Source organism: Phodopus roborovskii, unplaced genomic scaffold, assembly GCF_943737965.1.
Source record: "Phodopus roborovskii unplaced genomic scaffold, PHOROB, whole genome shotgun sequence".
Taxonomy (NCBI): Eukaryota; Metazoa; Chordata; class Mammalia; order Rodentia; family Cricetidae; genus Phodopus; species Phodopus roborovskii.
The window spans coordinates 2,958,198-2,978,790 of record NW_026126470.1 but is presented as its reverse complement, the minus strand read 5'-3'; the positions used below and the strand labels follow the sequence as shown (position 1 = coordinate 2,978,790).

At 36.6% G+C, this 20,593-nt stretch overlaps 1 protein-coding gene across 1 annotated transcript; it reads left to right on the top strand.

Annotated features, from left to right (window-relative positions):
- Nucleotides 1–15,059: 15,059 nt before the first annotated feature.
- Nucleotides 15,060–15,983, top strand: LOC127227357 (olfactory receptor 5AC1). The gene has a single exon (XM_051191656.1). The coding sequence runs from the start codon at nucleotides 15,060–15,062 to the stop codon at nucleotides 15,981–15,983; it is 924 nt and encodes a 307-aa protein (XP_051047613.1).
- The last annotated feature ends 4,610 nt before the right edge of the window (nucleotides 15,984–20,593 follow it).

The following is a 20,593-nucleotide window of genomic DNA, read 5'->3' as shown; positions in this document are numbered from 1 at the left end:
TCCCCTGACTCAATCTTCCTGGTCCCACATGTTCTCTCCTCCCATTCTCTTTCTCCTAACTCCCTCTCTACTCACTGCCCCCCTCCCAATATGCTCAGGAGATCTTGTTCTTCTCCTGTTCTGTGAGGGACCTTGTATGAATCTCTTAGGTTCCTCCTTGTATCTAGTTTCTCTGGCGGTGTGAATTATAGGCTGGTGGTTCTTTGCTCTATGTCTAAAATACTCTGGTTTCTATTCAGATGATAAAAATCTTTAGCCTTTTGTCCTTATTTTTTATCATTTTCAGACTCTGCTTTATCACAGGTTGGGGCAACACTATATTATTTTACCTATGTTAGCTTTCCCACTAAGCTATCATTTACCACAGTTCTTTATTATATTTAGTAAAGACTCTCTATCATAAAACTCCTGTTTAAACTTACCCTATTTTTTTAGCATTTTTTTAAAAAATTATTATTTTACATGTTGATCCCAGTTCCCCCTCCCTCCCTCCCTTTTATCCTCTCTGCCCTCTCACACGCACCCTAACCACCCTCCCCTCCCATCCCCCACCCCAATTCCATATGTAGGGGAATGCCATCCAGTTGGGGTCATGTAGATCTGACAGGTCATGTGAAGTAGGGACTAGCGATTCTCTCCTGTCTCTAGTTAAGGCAGTTATCCCTCCATGGGGGATGTGTTAGCACTAGGGATACATCCTGGCTCCACTGTCTGAGGTCCCTTAGAGTGCTCAGTCCTTCTGGCTGAGACTCATATTCAGGGGAGCCTGAGTCAGTCCCATGCTGGCTTCCCAGCTATCAGTCTGGGGGGGGGGGCGTTAGCTCCTCCTTTCTCAGGTAAGCTGTCTCTATGTGTTTCTGCCGCCTGGAACTTACCTTATTTTTGTATAAAATCAATGATTCAGTTAAACAGTACACCTTAGGAGGAAATCATCTTCATAATAATCCATAGGTAAAAATGCCTAGAAGAATGGAATATTTCCATGAGATAATCATACTACATTAAAGGCAGTAGGAATATCCCCATGCCCATTCACACCAGAGGAAAATGGCAGCAGGAAACATATAAAGGCAGTAGCCAGAGACATTCTGGGGCCAATGCCCTCAAGGCTTCACCAGTCACAGATTTGTATTTTGGTAGTACCAGGATAGCTAAAACAATTCTGAACAGTAAAAGAATTGCTAGGTATATCACCATTCCATATTTCAAGTTGTACTACAGAGCTATAGTAATAAATACCACATGGTATTGGCATAAACACAGACAAGTTGATCAATGGAATGGAACTTAAGACCCAGACATAAATCTACACCCCTTATTTTTTAATAAAGAAGCCAGAAATACACACTGGGAAAAGGGAATCATCTCTATTAAATGATGCTTTTCAAACTGGATGACTGCATGTAGAAGAATGCAAATAGGTTTGTATGTATCACCCTGCACAAAACTCAAGTCTGAGGTGGATCAAATTCCTCAACATTAAACCAGACATACTAAACCTGATTGAAGAGATGGTGGGGGAATAATGTTGAACATATTTGCACAGGAGATGATTCTCTGAACAGAACATCAATAGAACAGGCACTAAGATTGATTAATAAATAGGAATTCATGAAACTGAAAAGATTCTGTAAAGTAAAGGACACTCTCATTTGGACAAAGCAGCAGCCTTCAGAATGGGAAGCTATTTTTGCTGACTCCACATCCAATAGGAGATTAAATATATATATATATATATATATATATGATATAAAAAATCAAATAGTTTAATTGAACATTGTGGTACAAATCTAAACAGGGATATCTCAATACAGTAATCTCAAATGCCTGAGAAACACTTAGAGAAATGTTCAATATCCTTTTCCATAAGGGAAACGCAAACATAAATGACTTTGAGATTCCATCTCTTTCATACATATCAGAGTGGTTAAGATCAATAACACAAATGACAACTCATGCTGAAAAAGATGTAGAAAAAGGGGAACATTCTTCCATTGCTGGCGGGGATACAAATTTGTACAGGCAATATGTAACTCACTATGACAGTTCCTCAGAAAACTACCTCAAGATCCAGTTATACATCTGTTGGGCATATATTCAAACCATGCTCCATCATACCACAAGGACACTTGTACAACCATGTTCATTGCCACTTTATTAATAATTATACAAAACTGGAAATAACATAGATGTCCTTCAACAGGAGAACAAATAAACAAAAGTTGGTACATTTACACAATGGATTATTACTCAGCTGTTTAAATATTATCATCATGAAATTTGCAGGCAGATGGATAGAACTAGGAAAAACTATCTTGAGTGATGTAACCCAGACCCAGAAAGATAAATATGGTATATATTAACTTATAAGGTGATATTAATCATCAAGTAAATAACCAGCATATAATTCAGAGAGGTTAGATAAAGAAGAGATGTCAAGGGGGAAATGCATGGATCTCCCTGGGAACTGGAAAAAATACAGGTGGACTGGAGGTAGGTGGGGATAGGAGTGGGAGGCACAAGATGTAGGAGGGTTCCAGTGTGTGGGGGGACATGGGATGGAGGGAAAGAATATAGAGGTAGATTCCTAGAGTTTTGGGGCATTTTGTGGGTGGTGTGGAAACCTAGTGCAATGGAAACTTCCTGGAATCTATGAAGGTGATCCTAATGATTACTGTAATGGGGGATATAGTCTCAACTGACCATTTCTTGTATCCAGGCAAGGCTTGCAGTAGTGGGTCTGGGCTGCATTCAGTTAAGTTGTTAGTCAAGAGGGTCCACGGAAATTCCCAAACAACCCAGGCTGATGCTAAGAAGAAATGGTAGCTTTCCAAAAACAGATAGCAAGACCCCATTGCCAAGGACAACATCCACACCACTCATTGAACATGGGGAAGTGGACATGGTGCTTGCGTGGAGCCGTTCCACCATGTTTTAGTCTCCTTGGTGTGGGAACGTGCTCTGCAGACTATCAAAGTGAAATGTAAACACCAGCCCAGCCTTGGAACCTTTGACCTGCAATCTCTACTTACTGCAAAAGACAGCTGACCTGAACAAGGAGGAGCTAATGGACCCCAGACTGATAGCTGGGAATCCAGCAGGGGACTGATTCAGACCCCCTGAATATGGGTCTCAGCTGGAAGGACTGAGCAGTTTAAGGGACCTCAGACAGTGGAACCAGGATGTATTCCTGGTGCAGAAAAGGACCTTGTGGACACATCCCCCATGGAGGGATAACTGCCTTAACCTGGAGACAGGAGAGAAGTCCTAGTCCCTACTTCAAATGACTTGACAGATTTACATGACCCCACCTGAATGGCATAGTCCTACATGTGGAAAGGGGGTGGAGGGATGGGAGGGGAGGGTGGTCAGGGTGCATGTGAGGGGTGGGGGAGAGATAGGGTAAGAGAGAGGGAGTGAGGGAGTGAGAGGGAACTGGGATCGACATGTTTAAAAAAAAAAAAAAGATGCTAGGGCAATGATAGCTAGCACGGAACCTGTGGGAGTTAGCCAAACAAGTTGCTTTGACTTAAGGACCACTCTATGAGTGGAACCCATACTGGACACTGCTAGGGTAACTAAAACCAGAAACTAGATGAACCAAAGACTTAGGGTAAAACCAAATAGGAATGTAAAAAAAAAATTAGTCTCCTTGGTGTGGCAAAGTACTCTGCAGACTACCAAAGTGATACGTAAACACCAACCCAGCCTCAGAACTTTAGATGTGCAATCTTTTCTTACTGTAAAATATACTAGGGCAATGATAGCTAGCACAGAACCTGTGGGAGTTAACTAAACAAAACTGATTTGACTTAAGGACCACTCCGTGAGATGGAACCCATACTGGACACTGCTTGGGTCACTAAAACCAGAAACTAGATAGACCAAAGACTTAGGATAAAACCAAATAGGGATGTAAAAACAAAAACAAAATCAGAAACGAAAAACCCAACAAAACAAACAACTACTACAACACACACACAAAACAAATACAATAAATGACTCACAGATCAGTGCCTCAGAGAGGCTTTCTTTGGCAGCAGATAGGAATAATAGAGGCCCACAGGCAGAAATTATTTGGACAGAGTCTAAATTGAAAATCTCTATTAACCCTACCCCACCTCAGCTTTCAAGGAATCTGTCAGAAGAAGATGCAGAAATAGTGTAAGAGTCAGAGAGGGTGGAAGACACTAGGAGAACAAAACCCTCTGAATTATCCAAGCAAGGCACACACGATCTCACAGAGACTGAAGTCACAAACACATGACCTACATGGGTCTATACCAGGTCCTTCACATGTATGTATGTATGTATGTATGTTTGTATGTATGCATATAATCCTGACTATGAAAACACATGAGTCTCCTGCTACTCTTCCTCTTGCAGGGTTTCCACGTCCAACTTGGATATGAAAGTTCTTGCTTCATTTTATTATATTTTGTTTTGTCATGTTTGGTTGTTATTTCTTAGAAGCATTTTCCTTTCTAATGAGAGTCAGAAAGAGAATGGATCTGGAAGATGTGGTAGGTAGGGAGGACCTGGGAGGAGTGGAAGGAGGAGAAACTACAATCAGGATGTATGTAATGATAAAATAATCTATTTGCAATAAAAATAAGGCACCATGGGACCATTACATGTAGAAAGAAATATAAAAAGATCATTGTGAAACATATTTTTGATGAAAAATAACAGCAAATGGAAGCAGCTTGGGATAGAAGATAATTTTTGATTGAAAATAGTTTGCCTATAACATTAAAGGATTCTTCCAAAATGTAAATGAATAAGGATGAAACTAGGGGGTTGTTGTACAATGCATGAAAGATAAAATTTAAAGATAGTGTGCATATGATTAAGTTCATTAAATTAAAGGCTATTAAAAATTCCTTAGGTCAAAATTAAATATACTAACATAAAATTAATCCTGAATTTATACTTAACAAAATTAAGGTTTTATGTTTATCTTAAAAGAAAAAAAACTAGCTTGTGGAACAAATATTTTTATGCTCTATCCACCTCTGGAATGGATTATTTGAAACCTGATGAGTAGACTGTACCCATATGTCACCAGCACACAGTTAAAATGTCTTAATGCTAAATGTATATGTTTCCTATAGGATTGAAATCTTTCCTTGTCAGAATGTCATTGCCTTAGCAGTAGGAGATATTATGCTTGGAGCAATTATTCTTACTAAAGAATTCTTGAAAAGTTATATATTTTGAGTGTTTCTTATTGTGTTTTGTTTTATGAGTAAAACATGAACTTGGATAGGTAAGTAGGTGAAGAGTATCAGGAAAGAGCTGGAAGATGGAAAAGACTATGAGCAATATATATTATATGAAAACTTTTTAAATGAAAAAGTTTAAAGTAAGTTTTGAAATGACTGAGAAATAAGTGATATTAAATAATTCAAGTTATTTTAATCACTTAAATGTTAAAATTTAGTAACTTCAATAAATGTGACATAAATATGAACCCCTTCAAAAGTCTTGTTAAGTCTCACATAACTAACCATTTTAGAGTTGGGAATATTGATCAGTGAGGAAGAGGGTATGTTGTGTAAGCATGTTGTACAAACATGAGTTTGAGTCCTCTGTATCCATATAAGAAGTAAGGATAATCAGTGGCCAAAGCATAGTAGGGGCTGGAGACCAGAGGATCAATAGCACTTATTGACCAAAAGGCAGCCTTAAGGTTAAATGAGAGATCCTTTATCAAAATCACTAAGTTGGAAAATAAGAAAGCAGGACAACTGATAATCTTCTGGCTTCCATGCATCAAACACACACACACACACAAACACACACACACACACACACACACACACACACACACACACATGCACACTGTGAGCAATGAGAAAAATTAACCACATAAAGTAAGAGCTTCATTTGAAAGCAAGAGTTTCTGTACAGCAAATATGGGATATAAGTTTTCCTGTGATTATGACAGATAAATTTATATTTGCCACTCTTAACCATTAAAGAAAAATTAATTAAAAATAGTACAACATATTTTTGGAGAACACAAATGTATTTTAAACAAAGGATTCATATAAACAGTTATTTCCTCAGGGAATATAAATTCAAACCACTATTAAAATTCATATATCTATAAACACTAGAGTTTATGTTACAAGGAGATTTAATTTAGTTGGTTAATTTTAATCTATCTGTATGGATTTAAAATAACAAATAGTAGATACCTGCCTTTAAAGTGTGCATTAATATTTTAGAAATCTATAATATTTCTATGACAATCACAGAGGATAAAGATTACATTATTTAGCAGTGTATTAGCTTACTATATGTGATAATACAAGGTTAGAAATTTTGATGTTTTTAAAAATTAAACACCAAAAATTCTTCTGGAAAATGTTTATAGCTTTATAACTAAACTTCCTTGTTTCTTAAGCTGTAAATAAAGGGGTTTAGCAGAGGAATCACAATGGTGTAGAACAGGGAGTACATCTTATCCTTATATTTACTTGGTCCAGACCCAGGGCTTACGTACATGAAGAAGAGAGTGCCATAGAACAAAGAGACAGAGAGCAGGTGAGCACTACAGGTAGAGAAAGCTTTGCTTCTGCCCCTCTCAGACTTAGTTTTTAGGATGGAAAAGAGGACACATGTATAGGAGACTATGATACTCATGAAGGTAATAGTTTGTATGACAGCAGCAAAAATGAAAACTACTAATGCATTAATAGATGGGTCAGTGCAAGAAATTGTATAGAGTGGTAAGATCTAGCAGTAGAAATGATCTATTATATTGGACCTGCAGAATGTGAATCTAAATAATAATCCTACATGGACAAGTGGATGCAGAAAGCCAATTACACCAGGAAGAGGGGGACTTGCAGCTCTGCATGATCTGTTATTCCTTTGAGAATAAACTCAGTCATCAGGGTCCTGTTCACCTCCATAACATCCCCTCAGGCTGCTCACTGCAAGGAGATTTAGATGTACAAGTTATGACCAAGATTCAATCAAGGTGTAGTTGATGTCAGTGTCACATGTTCTCTCTCAGATGATCATTAATTGAGTCATATGAGTATGGAGTATTTCTGTTTTTATAAATACACCTAACATACAAAGATTTTGGGAATGACTTTGAGATATAATTTAATTATGTGTTTTTATGAGGAAATATCATGAGATAGCCTAAAGACACCAATAAGTTCTTATAGTGTAATCACAGTCATTCTAAGTTACATAGATAGCTATAATGGTTTATACACAAGTAAGGATGGAAATATTTAAATATTTATGCATTATTCACAAGTTACTTTAAAAATGCTGATAAAAGTACAAAGCTGAATAATCAATTTTAACTACACTCACAAAAACATAGGCAACAGTTAATCCCATTTTATCAAAAGCCAGAAAAAGGCAAAAAATTTACACACAATACCACCACCAAAAACAAATCCAAAACAAACAAGAATCAGCAATCAATGGTCATTAATATCCCTCAGTATCAATGGTCTTAACTTGCCTATAAAAAGTCACAGGCTGACAGAATGGATATGAAGACATAGTCCATTCTTTTGCTGCATACAAGAAACACACCTCAGACATTACCTCAGAAATAAGGGTTGGGAAAAGATTTTACAATCAAATGGCCCTAAGAAGCAAGCTGGTGTAAGTTATCCTAATAACTATCAATTAGCCTTCAAACCAAAATTAACCAAAAGAGATGAAGAAGGTCATTTCATACTCATCACAGGAAAATCTGTCAAGATGAAGCTTCAATTCTGAACATCTATGTCCCAAATACAAAGGCACCCATATTCATAAAAGAAAGATACTAAAATTCAAATCACACATGAAACCCCACACAATTATAGTCAGAGACTTCAACACCCCATTCTCAACTGCTCTTTATGTTCTTTACAATGAACAATAAAAACAAAAGGAACTTTTGTTTAAACAATATACCATTTTTCTTAAGACAAACAAAAATAATAAATCACTCTTATTTCAAATTTCAAATAAATATTTTTAAAATTTCTTCAATAAAAATAGTCATTAGTTAATTTATTAAACTATTTTGTATCTTCTGTACTATGACACTGTCATTCTTAGCTCATGACACAAGAATCACTAACTGAGGTGATTAGAGTCAAAATGGTAAAATAACTGTTGTGAGAAGAAATACATACACTAGTGATTTGATGCATATTAAAGACTAGTACAAGAGCTATCCTTGCACTTGCCAATTTCAAAAGTTATGTAGCTCACAATGCCTTTTAATAGTTCAGTTACACATGCTTCTAAGGATATTGTGACAATCCTCCAGTTGCTTCTATAATACTACAAAGGGTGTCATCAAAGTTAAAATATAACATTACAAAAGAAACTACAACCCTGCAACAAATAACTTCATGCAAATGAGGAATGCTGTGTGGGAAAAAGTAGTCTTCTATAGGGAAGAGCATACCAATTGGTTATCTTCCCTAATCCAACTCAAACATATTGTTTGAAAATTTTCTCTGCAAACATTGGCTTCACCAAGAAGCATACTTAGTAATCTATGCCTATTGTTTTTCTTTGATGTCAAAAATCAGCATAGTGGAAACACTAAGCATAGAGTTCTTCACACATCTACATGATTGAGTTCAAATTTCTGGTCTATAAACACCTATGCATATCTATAAGGATTAAGAGAATCAGACAGGATGTTTCAGGTTTTTTTCCCAATAAGTACTGCTTTCTATTCCATTTTGTAGTCTATAAATCCTCTCACAAGAGACATTCCTTGTATATTAGTACTTTTATGAAAAAAACTCTTAGTATTAAAAGATTCTACTTTAAAAAGTAATTACATACAGATAAAATATTGTAACTCACCTACTTCCCATAAGGAGATGTGTGGACATGGATGCCATGAGACTTAAGTCATCACCAAGAAATCTTCTGGTGAAGAACAAAAATGTATAGGCGATTGTTCTCTTCATGATAATTTTCCTTAAGCAGAGTTTGGATGTGAGGGGAAAAAAATCACTCAATCCAATGTGTATAGGTAGACTACTATTTTTTTAAATTATTTTTTTTATCTAGTCACATTGATGAAGGTGTTTATCAGATGTAAGAGTTCTCTTGTAGAAAATTTAGGGTTGCTTATTTATACTATCATATCTTCTGCAAATATTGATACTACTTAGACTTTTTTCATTCCAATTTGTATTCCCTTGATATCTCTCTCTCTCTCTCTCTCTCTCTCTCTCTCTCATAGCATGGTAAATAAAGACCCAGAGACTGGTATAGGGGTTCAAGATTCATGATGAAGATCAGAAAAGCAAAGCAGCCAGCCACTTGCTCTTACCTCTACCTTATCTCAGACCGAAGAGATGAACATTAAACTCCTCCCTACTTTACTGCTCCTCAGATTCACCCAGAATACTATGTTCTCCTCAATGTGGCTAGAGACTCCTGAGACTAACTACTGAAGATCCTGCTCCTTTTATGTCTCTTTTTATGTATCTCTAGTGCTGGAATTAAAGATGTGAGCTCTGTTACTCTTTTAGACTGATTCAATCTTGTGTAGCCCTGGTTGACCTTGAGCTAACAGAGATCCATCTACCTCTTAATCTTGAGTCTTGGGATTGATGGTGTGTACCACTACTATCTGATCACTATAGTTCGAGGCTGACTTTGCTTTCTGAATCCTCAGGCAAACTTTAATAAATTATAAACAATATATCATCACACCTTTTGTTGTCTTATCACTTTAGCTAGAACTTCCAGTACAGTATTGGATTGCTATGGAGAGAGTGGACAACCTTGGTTTTGTTCCTGATTTTAATGGAATTTCTTTGAGTTTTTCTCCATTTAATATGATGTTGGCTGTTGGTTTGTTATATATTGACTTTATTATATTTAGGTATGTTCCTTGTGTCCCTGCTATCTCTAAGACTTTTATCATAAATGGGTGTTTGATGGAAGGCATTTTGGAAGTTAGAAAACTGGTACAAGGGAAACTCCCATAATCTATAAGGATAATGAAACAGAAGGAACTTTAGTTTAAACAATGTACCTGAACTAGCCAATTCCTGTGATCAGATTGGTAACTATCGTGATTGTCATCAGAGAGCCTCCATCCAGTATCTGATGGAAACATGCAGAGATTCACATCCAAGGACTGGGCCAAGCCCAGGGGATCCTGTTGAAGAGAGGGAGAAAAGACTATTTGAGCCAGGGTGATTCAAAGTCATCATAGGAGAACCCATAGAACATATTAACCTGGGATCATGGACCAATAGCTAGAAAGTCTATATGGGACCTGTCTAGGACCTCTGCATATGTGTGACAGTTGTTTAGCTTGATCTATCTGTGAGACTCCTAGTTATGAAAGCAGGGCCTGTTCCTAGTGATTTGGATGGCTTCCAGGAACACATTCCTCTTACTGGGTTCCCTTGCCCAGCAGGAGTTTAGTCCTACCTCACTTTGATATGCCATGCTTTGTTGATGCTCATGAGAGGCCAGCCCTTTCTAAACAGAAACAGAGGAGGAGTGAATGGGAGAGAGGAGGGAGGGGAAACTGTGATGGGGATGTAAAGTAAATGAATAAATTTAAATAATAATAAAAATAAACACATTTTTTATTAAACTTTGGAAAATACTCATACTGTTTGGAACTTTGTATTTTTGCTGACTCCTGTTTTCTTCATTCTCTCTTTTTTTCTTTTACTTTTGAAATTAAAGTGTAATTATATCATTTATCCTCACCCCCTTCCTTACTCCAAACCCTCCTATATACTCGTTTTTGCTCTTAATCAAATTCATGGCTTTATTTCATTAATTGATATTAATAGGGAAGAACGTTTCCCCCACCCTCAGCATTCCTAATTTACCTATATAATACTTTGTGGAGGGTTGAGGCCTCATGGGCTTTTCCTCATCTCCTTTAGAATGCCTGTTGTTATCCTTGTTTGGTTCATGCTTTGGCAGCGATTTTGGAGAATCTTTATGGCTGTAACTTCTGAGACGTTACTAGGAGACACTCTCATAGAATACTCCTTGATATTACGGCTCCCACACTCCTTTGGATTCCTTTTCCACAGTGTTCCCTGAGAGTTAGGTGGGGGAAGGTTTTATAGAGATATTGGCTGGGCACCACAGTTGTACTTTGACTGGTTGTGGCTTTTTGTAATGGTCTCTGTCTGCTGTAAAGAGACATTTCCTTGATGAGGGATGAAGACTACATTTATCTATGTGTATCCTGATAAATGTTTAGAGTTGAATTAGATATTATGCTGGTTTAGTAAAGTGGTAGTTGTAGGTTCTCCTTCAAGATCCACAACTTCACTAGCCCTGGGAATTTAGCTAGGCTTCCAGTATCAAGCATGATTTACTTATTGTTGAGTATATCTTGAGTCCAATTAGAGAAATGTTGGGCATTGCCAAAATATGCATGCTATTATATCATGCTTGGGTATATTTCATCATGTTGGTCATTGTCATGATTCAAAGGCATCATAACCAGGTAGAAATGTTGTTTTATTCCCTCCTTTTGAAGCTTACATGGCACCTTTTGGTAACTGAAAGCCTGTTCTCAGGAAGGACCTCAGTTCTATCTCAGGCATAGTATCTTCAGTGATAGGGGTTTACCATTTATCTCTAGGGTGCAACCAAGAGCAACATCAAGTTTTTTGGAAAATGTTTTGAAAGTTGTGAACAACAACTCAAATAAAGGGTTCTTATGCCTGGTATAAGGGTTTTTTGTTAGATGCTCTTTAGCTCTCAGAGGGAGCATTAAAATCCTAGATGGATAATTTTTGTTTAAACTCCATATGTATAATTTTACACAAGCTGGGCAAGTTTTCAATGTCATCAATATTTAGTGAGGGTTCCCTTTTCCCCACAGTCCTCCAGAACCTCTTGTCAGTTGTTTTATCTCAAGCCAAACATAGTTGGAAAGTCAGTTACATATAAAATACCTGAAGAATCTCAGTGGAATACATGTTTTACTATCATTACCATATAATGCTTTTGTTTTCGAAAGAAAGATACATGGAAACAATTGTTAAAATAGTTTTTCTCGTAGAGACTTCTTAAATTTTGCTTACTATCTGGGGACTGGCTATTCTACTGAGATCCTTTTAGTAGCACTGAGGGAATTTCAGTGCTAATCTCAGAAGTAGCATTTAAGAGGTGAAAAAAACAAAGTCATACAATCCAAAATCTTCTTAAGGAAAATAAACACAAAGAGAACAATGGCCTGTGCTATTTTCATTCTTCACTTTAAGAGTTCTTTATGATTATTTATCTCTCATGGCATTCATATCCATACATCTTCTTACAGGAATTAGGTGAGGATACAGTATTTTATTTGGATGCAGTTATCTTTTTTAAAGCAGAATATTTTTAATACTAAGAGCTGTTTCTTAAAATTGATAATATACAGGGGATATCCCTGGTGAAAGCATTTATCTACAAAGTGGAAAAGAAAGTACTGGTCAGAAAAACCTGGAAACATCCTGTCTGCTCCTCCTAATCCTTATACATACACTAAGGTATTTGTAGACTAGAAATTTGAACTCAATCATGTGAATGTGTGAAGAATTCTATGCTTAGCATTTTTGCTATGGTGCTTGTTGACATCAGTGAAAACTACAGACTTACAGACTGTTAAAGGTATGTTTCCTTATGAAGTCAAAACTTTGCAGAGAGAAATTTAAAGCAATATTCCCAAGTTGGATTAGGATGGATAACCGAGTTATTTGGAAGTGTAATTGTGACTAAAAAATTTTGAAATAAAAAAAAAGACTACTGTAAGATAATTCTATAGAATCAATATGTTGGATATTTTGCTAAGTAAGTGTATTCTGATACTGATATTCCAATTTCTGAGAACCATAGAAGTGTGTGACTTCTAAGGATAGTCAGTTTGTCCTTGCCTTATTCATGATTTAGATGGCATTCCCAGAAATACGTAGAAAGGATGACACCAAGTATCTCAGGAGTCAGTTGCTGAATTCTCAGAAGTTTTAAATAAGGATAATGATTCCTTTGGAGATTTAGTGTACAATACCGAATAATTATTAGACTCATTGTCAGCTTCTGTTAGTTAATATGCTATCATAGTCAATCAACCCCCCTAAACAAAGATTGTATTCCATGTTCTCAATAAAAATGAAAGGAATAAATAATTTCTGCACTATAACTTCTCTGTTTCAGAAAACATACTTTAGTACATCCATATACTTCTACTGTCTCAAGATTATTATTTTCAGGCTTTCATTGTTATTAACTTTTCCCTATTGTATGTTTAGGGTGGAGCAATTAGTATGTATAGGTTTTGAGAAAAATCAGTTCTTGGTAAACACAGACTATGGTATGCAGTATTTAGTTAAGTTATGAACTTATTAATGTGATATAGAAGCAAAAAATATAGGTAGATAGGTTACCCAGACAGCTGGTCTTTTTGTAAGAACTTTGGATCTGTGGATCCAAGAATAGTCCGCATTCTCATGGGGAATTAGACACTTAAGTCTATTGTTTGTGAATGACCAATTTCTATTGTAGATCAGCAACTCAAGAATTTGAAAATGTGAAGTATAACTTCACTAATAATAATGCATAATGTGTCATAAATGATCAACTGTGGTGATGCTCACTTTGAATCCCCTTCCTAAACACAAGGTTCAACACAATCTATCCTTCTCACTATTTTCCAGTTTGTAAAACTTTCAAACATTTCTTTGGAGAATTTATTTAGCTTTGTTTACCTTTGTCATAGGTATTTCCTGTTAATTTTCTTCATGTTATCATCATCTGATTTTTTATTTAGACAAAATTTATAATTTGGACACTTAAATGGAATACAGATAATGATGACACTGGAAATTCTTTTTACTGTGGCTTGTCTTTTTATTATACATTTTATTTTAATTTTGAGATTATTGTTACATTAATTTCCCACATTCATAAATATGAATACATATATATATAGTTACATAAAAATTACCTTCTCAATCTATGTAATGTACCTGTATGTATGTATATGTTTTCAAGGCTGACATTAGTATTGGCTAACCAGTTGGTGTGTTCTTCACAATAGAAGACTGTTTTTCCCACTCAGCATTCCTTATTTTCATGAAGTTATTTGTTGCAAGGTTGTGGCTTCTTTGGTAATGTTATATTCTTACTTTGATAACTTCCTTTGTACTATTATAGGAGCAACTGAAGTATTGCCACAATCTCCTTGGAAGCATGCATAATTGAACTATTGAAAGGCAATGTCAGCTGCCTACTTTTTGGAATTAGCAAATGTAAGGATAGTTCTTGTATTGATCTTTAATAGCAAACAAATCATGAGTATATGTGTGAGCATGTGTGTTTACTCTTATAACAGTTATTTTAACTACTTGGATATTATCACCTAAGTTAGTGATCCTATGTTGTGAACTAAGAATGTCAATGTCACAATATAGAACACACCAAATAATTAGTTTCCTAAATAAACCAATGACTGGTCAATATAATTTTATAGTGGAAATTAAAAAAATATTTTTCTGAAGTAAAGGTTTGATTTGTTATCCTTTTGGAAAAAATTCATGACATATATTATTAAAATTAAAGTTCTTTCTGTTTCTGTTATTCAGTATAAATAATGTAAGAAGTAGTTGAGAAATTGATTGTTGCAGCTTTGCACTTTTATCAGTATTCTTTAAAGTAACTGTAGTGCATATGCATTAAATATTTTCCATTCTTACTTGTGTATAACTTGTTACCACTATGCAACTTAGAGAATTATGACTCTACTAAGATCTTATTGATGATTTTAGGCTGTTCCTTAATATTTCTCATAAGAACATATCACTAATATTTGCTGTACCTCAAAATCATTCTGAGAATCTTCATATGTTAGGTGAATTTGTACAAACAGAAATACTCCATACCCATAAGACTTGATTAATGAGCATCTGCGGGAGAAAATGTGACACTGACATCAACTATACCTTGATTGAATCTTGGTCATAATTTCTACATCTTGTTTAAATCTTGGCCATAATTTCTACATCTAAATCTCTTTGCAGTGAGCAGCCTGAGTTGTTATGATGGAAGGAAACAGGACGCTGCTGACTGAGTTTGTCCTCACAGGAATAACAGATCGTCCAGAGCTGCAAGTCCCCCTCTTCCTGGTGTTTTTCTTCATCTATGTCACCACCATGGTGGGCAACCTTGGCTTAATCTTTCTCATCTGGAAGGACCCCCATCTTCACACTCCCATGTACCTTTTCCTAGGAAGTTTAGCCTTTGCTGATGCCTGTACTTCATCCTCAGTGACTCCCAGGATGCTTATCAACATCTTAGACAATGGTAGAACGATTTCCCTCTCTGAATGCATGGTCCAATATTATGTTTTTGGATCCAGTGCGACCACAGAATGTTTCCTTCTGGTAATGATGGCCTATGACCGCTATGTAGCCATATGTAACCCTCTGTTCTATCTTGTGGTGATGTCCAACAGAGTGTGCACTTGCCTGATAAGTGTTTCATATATAATCGGGTTTCTTCATCCACTTATCCATGTAGGATTATTATTTAGATTAACATTCTGCAGGTCCAATATAATAGATCATTTCTACTGTGAGATCTTGCCACTCTATACAATTTCTTGCACTGACCCATCTATTAATGCATTAGTAGTTTTCATTTTTGCTGCTGTCATACAAGCTATTACCTTCATGAGCATCATAGTCTCCTATACTTGTGTCCTCTTTTCCATCCTAAAAACTAAGTCTGAGAGGGGCAGAAGCAAAGCTTTCTCTACCTGTAGTGCTCACCTGCTCTCTGTCTCTTTGTTCTATGGCACTCTCTTCTTCATGTACGTAAGCCCTGGGTCTGGACCAAGTAAATATAAGGACAAGATGTACTCCCTGTTCTACACCATTGTGATTCCTCTGCTAAACCCCTTTATTTACAGCTTAAGAAACAAGGAAGTTTTAGGTGCTCTGAGAAAACTTATAAAGTTATAAATGTTTTTCAGAAAAAATCTTTGGTGTTTAATTTTTAAAAACATCAAAATTTCTAATCTTATATTGTCACATATAATGTAATCTTTAGCCTCTGTGATTGTCATAGGAATATTTTACATTTCTAAATCATTAATACACACTTTAAAGGCAGATCTCAATTATCTGTTATTTCAAAGCCATACAGATGATTGAAATTAGCTCAACAAATTAAATATTTTTGTAATATAAGCAAACTCTAATGTTTACAGTATATATATGTACATATACATATACATATACATATACATACACACACACACACACACACACACACACATATATATATGTATATATGTGGTTTGAATTTCTATCCCGTAAGGAACTCCTATGTTTATATAAATCCTTTGTTTAAAATATATGCATGCTCTCCAAAAATATGCTTTACTGTTTTTAATCAATTTTTATTTAATGGTTAAAAGTTGTGAATGTAAGCTTATGTTGTCATAATCACAGGAAAACTGATATTCCAATGTTTGCTGTACAGAAAATCTTAGTTTTAATGAATCTACTACCCCATGTGCTAACTATCCTTATTGTTCACCGAGTGTGTGTGTGTGTGTGTGTGTGGGGGGAGATCAGAAGTCATCAGTTGTCCTGCTTTCACATTTTCAACTGGGTCATTTTTGAGACAGGATCTCGCACTTAACCTTGTGTCCGGGTCCTGTCCAGAAAGTCTCCTAGTGATCCTCTGGTCTTCAGCCCCTACTATGCCTTGGTTACTGGTGAGCCTGTGCACTTTACATGGATACTGGTGATTCAAACTCCGATTTGTACAACAAACCCTCTTACCCATTGGTTCTTCTTCCCAGCCCTCAAATGATTATTTGTGTGAGGTTTAACAATACCTTTGAAGAGGTCAATATTTCTGCCACATTTATTGAAATCTTCAGATTTTAACATTTAAATAACTAAAATAGTTTAATGTATTTTAATATTACATGATTCTGAGCCATTACAAATTTTTAAAAATTTATTTATTTATCTGTTTTTATATTTTTTTATCATGCAGTAGCCAACTTTATTCAGAGCATCAGATAACTTATTCTCTGAGGGTTAAGAAGAGGCACCTGAGTAAAGTGTACAACTCCAAGTATAAGCCACAGGTGGCTGACAAGACACACATGGCAAAAGACATGTTTTTCCAAAGAGGAATATAAATAAATAGCAATAACCAGTTGTAATGAATAATCTGAAGTAAACTCACTCACATCCACTACACCTGGGAGGAGGATGAAAACACATTCCAAGAACAATTCCATGGTTTTTTTTTAAAAGCTACTTTTATTTCTCATTTTGAGAACTTTTTGTTTACATCTCTAGCCCATATTTTATTTTATTATTTTACATGTCGATCCCAGTTTTCTCTCCCTCCCTCCCTCTTACTCTCTCTCCCCACTCACATGCATCCTGACCACTCTCCCCTCCCATACCCCCACCCCAATTCCACATGTAGGGCAATGCCATCCAGGTGGGGTCATGTAGATCTGTCAGGTCATTTGAAGTAGGGACTAGGACTTCTCTCTTGTCTCTAGGGTAAGGCAGTTATCCCTCCATGGAGGATGTGTTCGCAAAGTCCTTTTGTGCACCAGGGATACATCCTGGCTCCACTGTCTGAGGTTTCTTAGACTGCTCAGTCCTTCTGGCTGAGACCCATATTCAGGGGGGCCTGAGTCAGTCCCATGCTGGCTTCCCAGCTATCAGTCTGGGGGCCTGTTAGCTCCTCCTTGTTCAGGTCAGCTGTCTCTATGTGTTTCTGCAACCTGGTCTTGTCCTCTTCCTCTGCATAGAAACTGGATGTCATAAGACTCATGTTTTGTTTTCCTGGAATTTTTCACAAGCACGCAGATTTCTCCTTGACAAATCCATTTTTGGAGCATGTTCCAACATGACCCCAGTTCCTTCCTTCAGATCCCACCTCCAGATACTCCTAATCTCCATACCTACTCAAGTTCATGTTTATTTTTCACAAAATCATACAGCGCTGAAACAACAACAAAGGCAACATTTTCAAAAATATATAATTTAAGAAGAATTCTTCAAGTAAGTATTATTGTTTCAAACATAATATTTCCTACTGCTGAGGCAATGATATTCTCACTACGGAAAATTTCAACCCAATAGGAAACATATAAATTTAGCATTAAGGCATATTTTTAACCATGACCTGGTAGTGTATGGGCATATTTTACTCATTGAGTTTCAAATAATCCACTCCATAGCTGGATAGAACATACAAGTCTTTGTTCTCCAAGCTGGGGTTTTTCTATTAAAATAAAAAAATAAAATGAATGAAAAGAAAACCTTAATTTTGTATGTATAAAGTCAGGATTAATTTTTTTTTAATTTTTACCCAAGTAATATCTAATAGCATTTAATTTAGTGTATTCAATCATATACACACTACCTTTACATTTTATCTTTCATGCATTGTACAACATAGTTTACTCTCCTAGTGTTATCCTTGTGCATTTGGTGATATCCCCCAAGCCTTAGTTATAATGTTTCAGATATATCAATTGGGATTAGACACCCCACTCATGGTTCTCTACATTTTGACTAGTCATGTCTTTTGGTAGCAGTTTCCATTTGCTACAAAATGAAGCTTCTTTGATGAGGCATAAGAAATACATGTATCTGTGGGTATAGGATGGACATTTAGAATGAAGTTAGGAATTATGCTGGGTTAAGAAGGTGACAACATTGGGCTCTCTAATATCCATGACCTCAGGAGTGAGACTTCCTTTCCAGGTGTTTGTCAGGGCACTCCAACAGACCCATAAAACAACATAGACCATGTATGCTGTCCTTTGTTGCCTCCCAGAAACTGAAGGTAAATCCCTATTGTTGAAGATACCATACACTTTGGGCACAGGACCCAAAGGATTTGGGATTAAACTGATTCCAAATCACCCTCCCTGAAGAGCAGCTCTCATAGTGCTATAATGTCCTTTGAAAACTTCCAAGGTAGGGAGGCCATCTCCGCAACAACAACCAGTATGGCAGATATCCTTAAAAGTGCAATGGTGGCACTCATATCTTGTTAGTAAGCAACACCTGTCTAATTGGTTGTAAGATCCACTCAGCAGGAAGGAGGTAATGATTGGCACAGTATTTCTAGCTAACATAGCATCTTTTAAGCAAATTGGGAGCATGGGGGATGGGGAGAGGGAGTTAGGAGGCAAAGGAGATCAGAGCTGGGCATGAGGGAGCTGAGCATGATTGAATCAGGGAAAAGAATAGAGACCAAGAAAAGAGATACCATAATAGAGGTAGCCATTATAGGTTTTAAGAGAAATCTGGCACTAGGGAAATGTCCAGAGATCTACAAGAATGACTCCAACTAACAAATCTGAGCAATAATGGACAGGCTACCTTAAATGCCCTTCCCTGATAATGAGATTGATGACTACCTTATATGCCATCTCCAGAGCCTTTATCTAATAGCTGATAGAAGCAGAAGCAGACACTCACAGCTAAACACTGAACCCAACTCCTTGAATCCAGTTGCAGAGAGGGAGGAGTGATGAGCAAAGGGTTCAAGACCAGGCTGAGAAATTCACAGAGTCAGCTGACCTGAACAAGCAGGAGCTCATGAACTCCAGTCTGATAGCTGGGAAACCAGCATAGGACTGACCCAGATTCCCTGAATAGAGTGTTAGTTAGGAGGCTTGGGCAGTCTTTGGGGCCTCTGGCAATGGATCAGTATTTATCCCTAGTATAGGAATGGACTTTAGGAGCCAATCCCACATAGAGGGATACTCCCTCAGTCTAGACACATGGGGGAGAGCCTAGGCTCTGCTTTAACTGATATGACAGACTTTGAAGACTCCCCATGGAAGGCCTCACCCTCCCTGGGGATCAGAAAGGGGGATGTGATGGGGGTTGGTGAGGGGGACAGGGGAGGAAGGGAGGGTGTGGGAACTGGGATTGTCATTTAAAATAAGCTTGTTTCAAATTAACATTAAAAATTATCAAAAAATTGAATGTTTCCAACTTTAAGTGTTCAGACTGTCAGCTAAATACAAATTAAAAAGTTAAATTTCACTTTCAGCAATTTTACTGGGTGAAAACCTCACTATTTTGTTTCATTTGAATACATTCAATGATTCTCAGAACACGCAGCTTTTTTTTTTTTTTTCGTTTTTCTTTTTTCTTTCTTTCTTTTTTTTTTTCCGAGACAGGGTTTCTCTGTATTGCTTTGGATTCTGTCCTGGCACTTGCTCTGTATACCAGGCTGGTCTCGAACTTCCAGAGATCCACCTATCTCTATCTCCTGAGTGCTGGGATTAAAGGTGTGCTCCACCATTGCCTGGCAATATGCAGCTTTATAGTGAACAATTTTTTTTTTATTCATGAATTTGTTTTTAATTGAACTTAGACTACATAGTGCAGAATATCCAAAGTAACATTAATCAAAATATACATTACAAATGGAATTCCCAAAAATGCCAAATACACATGGGCTTTTTAAAAACAAAACCAAACATTTCCTTTACTTTTTTTGAGACTGGGATATAATTATAGCATTCCCTCCATTTTTTTCATCCCATGAAACCCTCTTACTATTTTTT